The sequence below is a fragment of the Colias croceus genome, chromosome 8 (genome assembly GCF_905220415.1).
Source record: "Colias croceus chromosome 8, ilColCroc2.1".
NCBI classification, from domain to species: Eukaryota; Metazoa; Arthropoda; class Insecta; order Lepidoptera; family Pieridae; genus Colias; species Colias croceus.
In genome coordinates, this window is record NC_059544.1 from 4644780 (window position 1) to 4655410 (window position 10631).

The window sequence follows — 10631 nt, forward strand, 5'->3', positions numbered from 1 at the left end:
AAGGTTACTACAAGGTTACGCAACTAAGTGAGTAATCGGTAGCAAAGCGATTACATTTTCCAAAAATACATAAGCCATTTTAAACAGGATACTCCGAAAATAGCCAGTCAATTAGATAGGGAGGCGAGGTAGCTAAATGGCGTAATTAAACGGCGCCGTCGAGACTTATCAAAATCGATAGATAAAATAATTTCGAAAAGAAAAGCTTCTATGGTAAAAACCATTTTAGCGGTGGGTTTGGCGTGTACGGATTTTCAAAAATGTAAAAAAAAATAGTTACTTGGGCATTCTCGAGCGCGTCAGATATTCATACTACGTATGCCCCAAGTGCCTCTGATAACAACGGTATACTAATCTGCCGGTTTGCGTGGTGGGGCTAGGCATATGAATTCGTCAAAAATGCACAAAAAAAAAATTTACTCGAGCGCGTCAGATTTTCGGAAGGGGTGTTAAGTAGGCCCCAAGGAAGCTCCCCTTAAAAAAACTGACGATTTCGGCGTGACGATAAGTTACGATGAATTTTTGAAAATGCAGAAAAAAAAGTCCTTTTGATATACTCGAGCGCGTCAGATTTTCATAGGGGAGGTTTATCTCGGTCTCCTGAAAGCATATTTTCTTAATCTGACAAAAATGTTGGTGGGTTCTCTTAATCTGACCGAAAAAGGTTTGAGAGTTTCTTTTTTTTAATTATCGTTATTTCATATGAATTTTTCTTAACACCCTCAGTTTTCGAGATATACTCAAAAAACCGGGAGTTTGAGTTTTTATGATGCTTCAAGTCAAAAAGTTTTAACTTTGGACAAAAATGTAAAGAGACCTTTTTTGTGTAAAATAAAATTACCTTTTTTGTTTATTCAAACTTTTTTTTTTTGTAAAATGTATCGTTCGCGACTTATATACTGCAACGCGTTTTTCGGAAGACGAAATGGCTCCTCCAGACTTCCGGTCACGCGGAAACCGGCAGATTTTGTATTTTTAGTAAGTTTTAGATTATATTCTTCAAAATAAAAATAAAAACAATCGCGCTCGAGAATGCCGGATCAACGTTTTTTTTTTACAAGTTCGCGACCCTATAACTTGGCGGCGTCAAGGACTTATCGTCAGATTAGTTAAATTTAGTCTTAAAACACTAAAATCAACCCCCAATATCTTAATCTGACGCGCTCGAGTATTTCAGACTGTCGATTTTTTTTTACTAATCTGATCGTCTATCCTGGGCGCGCGTCACTACTTAAAGAGCTAAATAGTTAACAAGGTTGTTCTATTAGGTCTAAGGTATCTCTCATATCTTAAACTGCCACGCTCGAGTATTGCAGAAAATTCCCCTCTTCGCCTCCCTATCTAAATTAAAAATGCAAAGGTGTATAATTAGGCATAGGTAATATTCATAAAGCCTGATTTATTAAATAGATTGGGTACATTGAGGATGTACAAAGAGAGATTAACAAAATGGTCAAAAGTTATACTTTGCTAACATGTTTTTATAATTTATTACCAAAATAGCTCGTTTTCGAGATTCACACGTTGTATTCTATATAATATTGTGATAAACTGAAGCCAAAGTATTTTAAGCATACACAATACACATCACAATTATTGTTTAAAACATCAAAATTATGTGAATAGGTTTTAGTTCATTGCAGTTTAATAGTTTTCTTTGTATTTTTTTATTCAGCTAAATAGTAATTAACGGTACATGACGCATGACGTTCTTTATGCATCGTAAATTATAATTGTCTTATTTTGACTCGTGTAATGGGATTATCGTGTCGATCACAATATGACTTGACGTATTATTTAAATTTTATATCTAAGCTTTATACATTGAAAAGATTGAAACTTTAAAAATACGTGTTCATCTTTGCAGAACTTATTCACTCACAAGAAGAATACTTAAAAGAAGTTTATTAACTCATGTAATTTTTGAAATGTTACTGATTCTTGATAAAAGTACGAATTTTGAATTAAATCTAAAATCATTTAAAGTAGTCAAAATCGATTCCTAGGAGTCGACAAACATACAGATGAAGCTAATATCTGGACGTGTTAACAAAAAGTGTGCAATTCGAAAGCATAATATAAAGATCACACTTTTCAAAGAAAATTCTAGTTCGGGGAATGTTTCTGATGCTCACGCTATGTATACCTTGTCTTTAAAATTGGTTTGGTATGATTTGACAAACTCATTATGAAATTTTATTTTTATAAAAATAAAAGCGTGACATACGTTTTAATGAAAGCATATTAAAGTTCGGTTATCCAATATAGGTTTATATATATTATTATAATATGTAGTAGTTTAACAAAACTACTGGATATTCATCCAATAGTTTTGGTTATCAATGTTTTCACATGGTAGGTAATACATAGCTGTTTTTTTTGGTAGGTAGTTATGTATGTTCAGGATATTTCTACCCTTAGCGCTTTAAATTCTTTTTTATCACTAGTTAAAATAAATAATATGATTGTCAAGATAGACCTACTCCTATTTCTAGACAAAGCAAATACTTCAGAAACAAACTATTGCTCGTTATAATTATTTTTATATGATTCTTATGATAGTACTAGATTTCCGCCCGTGACTTCGCCCGCGTTTGCAAAGGAAAACCCGCATAGTTCTCGTTCGCGTGGGATTTCCTAGATAAAAACTATCCTATGTGTTAATCCAAGTTACCCTCTATATGTGTGCTAAATTTTATTGTAATCGGTTCAGTAGTTTTTACGTGAAAGAGTAACAAACATCCATACATCCATACTTACAAACTTTCGCCTTTATATTAAGACTAGATTTCCGCCCGCGGCTTCGCCCGCGTTTGCAAAGGAAAACCCGCATAGTTCCCTTTCCCGTGGGATTTCCGGGATAAAAACTATCCTATGTGTTAATCCAAGTTACCCTCTATATGTGTGCTAAATTTCATTGTAATTGGTTCAATAGTTTTTACGTGAAAGAGTAACAAACATCCATACATCCATACCTACAAACTTTCGCCTTTATAATAGTATTAAGATTATCTTCCTTGTTTTAAAATATTTGGTTTTTCAAAAAAAAGTCATAATCGTGACTCAATATTATGGATCTATGAACTAACTATCCAATTTAACATTTTCTAGAATAGTATTCCATACACCGTGTTTTGTTGATAAATTAAAACATTTATTTACATCAATATATTTTTGGTTTAGGAAAATAACGATTGATTATTGTATGATTATACAAAAAAAAACGTTTTTCCACTATGATTTGTTTGTTTCTATTGTTAAATGATTTTCAAATAATTTAATTACAATTTATAATAAAAATAAACTGCATTTCATGTAACATAATCAGAAGAACAACACTTGGTTATTACTTTTAATTTTGCCAGTTCTAGAACTGATGGCAATAAATAAATAAAAATTATTACTTATGTTGTGGACTGTATTATTGTTGGGGTTTGTGTTCAAGAAAACACCCTTCCTTCGACATACATATATTATTGACCCTTATGTACACTATTACAATTTATACTTAATCACTATTACATATTCACTATTACTTCTTCACTACTAGTCTGGAAGAAGAACTTGCTGCAACTGACTTTAATTCCAAATGTTGGGCTATTTATATGCGTCACCGGCGGCGATATTCAAAGCGGTGCGGCGATCCACAAAGCCATCGCCCGGCGGCGAGGCAAAAAGCGGCGGCGGCGGCTCAAAGCGGCGGCGGCGGCTCAAAGCGGCGGCGGCTGTCTTGCATGTGCCGCCTAGGCCACGCCTCCTCCACGTGTAGACGCAATACACGTGGCGTAGTGTATACAGCGCGATAGTCGAAACCGCGGTGCGCCTCGTCAAAACCGCGGTGCGCCTCTTCTTCCATGTGTAGCGTTGATACACGTGGCGTCGCTGTGTGGGGAGCCCCGTTGTCGCCTGCGCTTGACCTTGATAGTGTGCTCGTCCTTTACAGTCCTCCCCCCGGCGTAGCTTGCGTAGCCTCCTTCATCACGACGAGCTTGCTGACGGGGCGTCTGAAGATCCCGCTCTTGGTCTTCACTTCGGCTACCCGCACAGCGTCGTCCGGCCCGGCGTGAACGCGCACCACGACCCCCATGGGCCATGTGTTGCGCGGCAAGACGTGGTCCACGATGATGACCACGTCACCTTCCTCGAGGCGTCGCGTGTCCTTTCGCGCCTCCCCCCGTGGCACGAGCGTCGGTAGGTACTCCTTGATCCATCGGTGCCAGAAGTGGTCGACCCCGCAGTTGGTGAAGGGTCGGTGGAACGGGTGCGTGGCAAGTCCCCTTTGGCTGGGACCTGCGGCATCGCTCGGCGTACTCGGCACAGCGCGCAGTTCTTCTCTATGGCGCGCACTGTGGGCCGCAGGTGGATGACCCAGTAGCGCTGCCTCAGATCGTTGGTGACACGCTCGCGGTTGGCGTGTCCGGCGGCACAATGTTCCTGTAACACTATTAGTCTGGTTATTCTGTGCCGGCCGTCGAGGATCACCGGCTTCTTTACCGTGTCGGGTGCTGTGGCTGCGTTTATGTGGCCCCTTACTCTCAGCACGCCGTCTTCCATTACTGGGTCCAATTTGTACAGTCTACTGGATCTGCTGATGGGGCGCGCGTCCTTGATTCGCTTTATGTCTTCCCCAAAGCTGTCGTTCCGTGCGCGCTGCACCAACAGTCGTTCGGCTTGTTCCAGGTGGCGACATACTAGTCTCGTCGCCGTGTGTCTGATGTGTATGTCAATGAATGCGAGCACCCTTGCTGTTGCTCCCACCAGTGTGCGGAATTTGGAGAAGCGCTCTGGATCCGGCAGCCATTCCATCTTCCGTGGCAGCTCGCTTACATGCAGTACATCAGCCTCGTCCGTAGTTTCTCGAAGTTCCTTCTCCGTGAGCCACTGGTCCTCCGTCTTTGTCAGGAATTCTGGACCCTGGAACCATCGATCATGTCCTGTGGTGAAACTTAGGCGGGTGGCGTCGTCGGCAACGTTTTCATGAGTCGGCAGCCACCGCCACTCTTCCCTTTGTGTTAGTTCTCCAATCTCACCGAGGCGATGCGCGACGAACGGCGTGTATCTCTTTGCATCGTTGCGCACCCAGTGCACCACCGTCGATGAGTCTGTCCAAAACCAAGTACGAGATATTTCATACCTGTGCTCTCTTCTTATCTGATCAGCGAGTCTTGCACCGATCACCGCCGCTTGTAGTTCTAGGCGCGGGATCGTCTGCGCGCGTCGTGGTGCCACCTTCGCTTTCGCCGAGACGAGTTTCACTTGCACGCTGCCGTCCGTTCGCCGCATACGCCAGTACGCCACGGCTGCATACGCTTGTTCACTGGCGTCGCATAGCACGTGCAGCTCGATGTCTTCGACGTTGTCCGTTGCGTAGCATCGCGGCAAACGTAGCGCGCCGACTGCTTCCAGCTGCGCCAGCCAGCCCGCAAAATGCTCGCCCTCTTCTTCAGGTATCGGCTCATCCCACGAAATCTGGAGGCGCCACAGGCTCTGTAATATGATTTTAGCACGGATGGTGAAATAACTTAAGAGGCCTAGTGGGTCATAAATTGACATTACTGCACTTAATGCTTCGCGCTTGGTTGGCGGGCGCTTGCGATCTCGCACCTCCACCGGTACCCTGTTCATTGCTGTGTTAAATCCTAGCGCGTCTTGCTCGGCGTCCCAAATTAGCCCGAGGATCTTCGGGGCTGGCTGCGCTCCTCCCAGCTGCGTTGGTGTGCTGGCGTGTAGTTCTCGTGGCACGTCCCTCAGCACGCTCCTGTCGTTGGCGTTCCATCCTCGTAGCTTGAAGCCTGCCGCTGCGTGCACTGTCCGTATTTCTTCGATCGCTTGTCTGGCTTCCTCTGCGTCGGCGTAGCTCACCACCAGATCGTCCATGTAGTGACTCGTCGTTATCGCTTCCAGCGCCATTGGATACTGTTCTGCGTGCTGCTGCGCATTATGATTACGGATGTAATGCGCCATAAATGGAGAGCTCGCTGCGCCGAATATCATGGACGTCATCTTATAGTGCTGTGGCGGCGTGTCGCGTCGGCTTCCCCTCCATAAAAACTGCTGCGCTGGCTGGTCTTCGGGTCTTATTTTCACTTGTAAGAACATCTCCTCTATATCTGCTGTGACTGCCACTGCCTTTTCCCTGAATCGAAATAATATACCTGGCAGTGATAGTAGCAAGTCTGGGCCCTCAAGTAGTTCATCATTTAAACAAGTCCCGTGGCTTTTGGCTGCCGCATCAAAGACCAATCGCTGCTTTTCTGGTTTGTTGGGATTGGTCACAGCAAAATGCGGCAGGTACCAGCACACGCTGCTCTCGCCTTCACTGCCATCGCACGGAACCGCATACCTTTTCTCGAATAAGTTGTTCATCTGCTTGGTGTACTCGGCTGCGAATTCCGGCGCGGCGTCCATTTTTGCTTCAATCTTCAGAAGTCTCCGCAGCGCGGCGTTGTAGCTTGGCGGCATGCGGACGTTATCCCTCTTCCACGGCAGGCCGATCTCGTACCCGCCCGGCGTCTTTTTCGTAGTCGTCTCGACGATGGATGTCGCTCGTCGGTCGGCTTCACTAATGCGCGGTCTGCTGGCTACGTTCAATGATTCGATCTTGAAGTGCTCTGCCACCAGGTCGTGCAGCCGCTGTTCCGCTTGTTGTTCTCGGACGTGAAGCACGCAGTCTCTCTCGACGATCATTCGACGCGGCGTTGTTCCATGTATCACCCAGCCGAGACTTGTCTTGGAGGCGGCAGGTTCGTCGGCGCCGCCCGTCCGGAGTTCTCTTGTGACGATATGCTCCCAGTGGTCGGTACCCACCAGGACACCCGCGCGTGCTTGTTCGTAACATACCTCACGTTCCGGTATGTCGTGCAGATGTCTGTACCGAAGCAGGGATCCCGGGATGGACTGCTGATGCAACTGCAGCTTCTTCATCGTGCGGGCGCGCAGGTCGTGTAGTGTCCCGTCGCTCTGCCCCCGCAGCTGCACCGTCACCAGCCGACTTCCTTCTTCAATCTGCTCCATGTTCGCCCCGTGGATGCGGAGCGGCGTGGCGGGACCTTCGGCGCCGATCTGTTGCGCCAGGTCCTCATCAATGAGGGTGATGGTGGAGCCCTCATCGAGCAGTGCGTGCGTCGATACCTCCCCCCGTGGGCCGACGACGGTGACTGGACACATCTTCAGCAGGACGGCGCGGGGCGGTGCGGTTGCGCGGTCAGCAACCGCCATGACGGTTTCTTCGGTCGACGCAGCAGGCTCTTCTCTTCTTACGTCGTGCAGTGATGAATGATGCGGGCGGCGGCACTGGTTCACGCCGCATGGTTTCGCTCGACAGTAGCTGCGCCGATGTCTCTTCGTGGCGCACTTGAAGCAGGCGCCCTTTTCCCTGACCAGCGCCCACCGCTCATTCACCGACAGCTTGGCGTAGCGCGGGCAGGCAACCATAGCGTGGTCGCGCCCGCAGCACAGACAGAAGTCTTCTTTCTTCTCTTCTTTCTTCTCTTCTTCCTTCTCTTCACCGGAGACCATGGTGTATACTGCAGACTTCCTTTTCGTTGGAGCAGGTCGCGCTGCTGCTGCTGCTGCTGCTGCTGCTGCTGCTGCCGTGGTGTCTCTGCGCGCTGGCGCAGTGCTGCTCGTAGGCGCGTAGGTGTAGCGAAGCGCCAGGTCCGCCTCTCTCATGAGGAAGCGGGACAGTACCACGATCTCTGGATCCGCTGTGCCTTCCTGTGCAAAAGCATAATCACACCACCTAGACCGCAGGTGCGGACTAAGTTTGTCCAATATCTCCCGTGCTAGCATAGGATTGTACAAATATCCCTTCCTGTCTATGGTTTGAAGTATACACACCACGTTTTGCACTTTTACCGCGAAGCAGTTGATGTCCTTGGCCGCTGCTCCAGGTCGCGGCAGCTTCCTTAGGTCTTCCATGGCCCTGTCGATTATTATCTCGGGCCTCCCGAAGCACTGCTCCAAAGTTTTCATGACTGCTTCAGGTGATGAAGCAGTGTGAAGCAGCGCTGCCACGGCGTCCCTTGCTTCCCCCTTCAGGCAGGTACGCAGCCGCTGGATGTTTTCTGCGTCGGACACTTGGTACATGCTGCTTGTGTCCCGGTAGGCTGCTCGGAACGGCAGCCACTCTTCAATCGCACCTGAAAATATCGGAAGGTCCGCGTGGCGTAGGCGCGGTCGCGCCATCTTCTCTAGGGACGCCGCCAGGTGCTCTATTCCTGTTCGTCTGGTCGGCGTCGGCGATCTTCCTCTTCTTAGTTCGGATCGCTGGTGTCTGTCATCCTTCGGCACAGGATGTGACTGGAGCCACTCGTCTACCTTGTTTCGTTCTTCTGTCGCGGTGACGGTATCTTCCGGCAGGCCCTCGTCTTCCTGTATGGCGGACACCTCGAACTGTAAGCGTTTATTTATTAGTTCTTTCTCAATTTGTAGTTCTTTTCTCTGGATAGCGGCGAGTCGCTCTGCCGCTTCTAATTCCGCCGCCTTAATCCGCCGCGCCGTACTCGCCGACGACCGCACCGATCTAGCGGATCTCGCTGGCGAATGCCGTCGCGGTTGCGGCGGGATCTCCATTGTGTCTATGGCTGACGTCAAGCGTGCGTCAGACGGCGATGCCAGCGGGTCCAGCACCAGCCGCCGCATTCGTTCTTGCCGCACACGCTCTGTCTCCTGGCTCCGGTCCTCCACTTCTGCAGCTTCACCCTGGCTGCGGGTAACCACCATGCCTAAAGAGGTGACGCACCGCAGGCTTATACTGGCAGACTCGTTCCGCTGACCAGCACCCCTGATTCCCGGCGCGTACCACCAAGGTCACCCGACGGCCCGAGTCTACCCGTAAAAAACCTTACGACTCACCTCATTGGACTAGTACCAACAGCGCGGCCCCGTCGGTAGGTACCTGACTCGCCTGGTGACGATCAAAAACACCAGCAGGCTAGTACCAACGTTACCGGTTTGCCGATATTCGCCCCTCGAAGGTGAACTCGTTGCCGATGCGTACCTCTCTTCGGCAGGATCTGGTCTTCCACGGGCAGCGTTTCCTCTTCCTGGAGTATCCGGCGCTCGTTGTTATCCGGCTCGAAGGACCAGACGTTGTTGTGGACTGTATTATTGTTGGGGTTTGTGTTCAAGAAAACACCCTTCCTTCGACATACATATATTATTGACCCTTATGTACACTATTACAATTTATACTTAATCACTATTACATATTCACTATTACTTCTTCACTACTAGTCTGGAAGAAGAACTTGCTGCAACTGACTTTAATTCCAAATGTTGGGCTATTTATATGCGTCACCGGCGGCGATATTCAAAGCGGTGCGGCGATCCACAAAGCCATCGCCCGGCGGCGAGGCAAAAAGCGGCGGCGGCGGCTCAAAGCGGCGGCGGCGGCTCAAAGCGGCGGCGGCTGTCTTGCATGTGCCGCCTAGGCCACGCCTCCTCCACGTGTAGACGCAATACACGTGGCGTAGTGTATACAGCGCGATAGTCGAAACCGCGGTGCGCCTCGTCAAAACCGCGGTGCGCCTCTTCTTCCATGTGTAGCGTTGATACACGTGGCGTCGCTGTGTGGGGAGCCCCGTTGTCGCCTGCGCTTGACCTTGATAGTGTGCTCGTCCTTTACAACTTAGAAGTATTATTAGTATTGGCACCTCTATGTTGTATTAATATTTGTCTTACTTATTTATACCTTTTAAAGCTTTAAACCAATATTTAGAATTAAAAGCCGTTAATTCTAAATATTGGTAACATCGCGCGTTACACAAACAGAAAATGGATGCTGGTATCTAGAACAGTGTGCCAATTGAATGATATTTTTATCTTGCTATTCCGTGTGAAACCAGGCTTAGAATCATGTACATGATACAATGTCAAGATGATAATGATTTTTATTGAAAAAGCTTACTTCAAGCAAGGAAAATCATCCTTTTTGTATGTATATATGTATTTACTCCCGAGACACAATTTTTTACTAATTGAGGAGCCTATCGATTCATATAAACATGTACCTATTTATTATGTCAATAAATTTTTTTTTATACAATCGCTCTCCATTGTATACAGAACATAATATCTATACAGCTGTGTATTTCATAATAAGTTTCTTTGTACAATAAACATAACTACACTAAATATTATGTAACAAAGATAATGCTCTACATTTTATGCTCTACCTAAAATTATCTCACCATTTTATTACTTATGTGTTTTTTTTTCGAAAATATTGAAGGATATCATTGTAAGAAAGGCCTTATCTATCATATGAATATTATTATTATGCATCACTAAACATCTGGTAGGCTACGCATTATTTGATTAAGCGCGGTAGAGTCGACATGCCGTTGAGATAAAACAAGATAACGTAATAGTAAATTCGATACGACATCAATATGAGTATAATTATATCAACAATTATCATCCTATACCCTACAGACATGCATGCATCAATAAATAATGATAATACTTTGCCTGTTGTGTGGTTTAACCCAGAAACCGCACATCTACAACATAGAGCAAATTATGCGCTTGCGCATGAAAGAGCAGTAAAATAATATAAATGAATTGCGTAGTCGCCGTCTTGCACGTGCACTTGTGAAAAATGAGTGGTACTGCACAATGCTACAGAT

At 46.6% G+C, this 10631-nt stretch overlaps 1 protein-coding gene across 1 annotated transcript; it reads right to left on the minus strand.

Annotated features, from left to right (window-relative positions):
- Positions 1-4035: 4035 nt before the first annotated feature.
- Positions 4036-8724, minus strand: LOC123693686. Its single transcript, XM_045638877.1, has one exon. It carries the CDS (start codon positions 8722-8724, stop codon positions 4036-4038), a length of 4689 nt encoding a protein of 1562 aa, XP_045494833.1.
- Positions 8725-10631: the final 1907 nt, after the last annotated feature.

Coding starts and splice junctions, on each gene's coding strand:
- LOC123693686 (XM_045638877.1), bottom strand. CDS start 8,724: ATGGTGGTTACCCGCAGCCAGGGTGAAGCTGCAGAAGTGGAGGACCGG.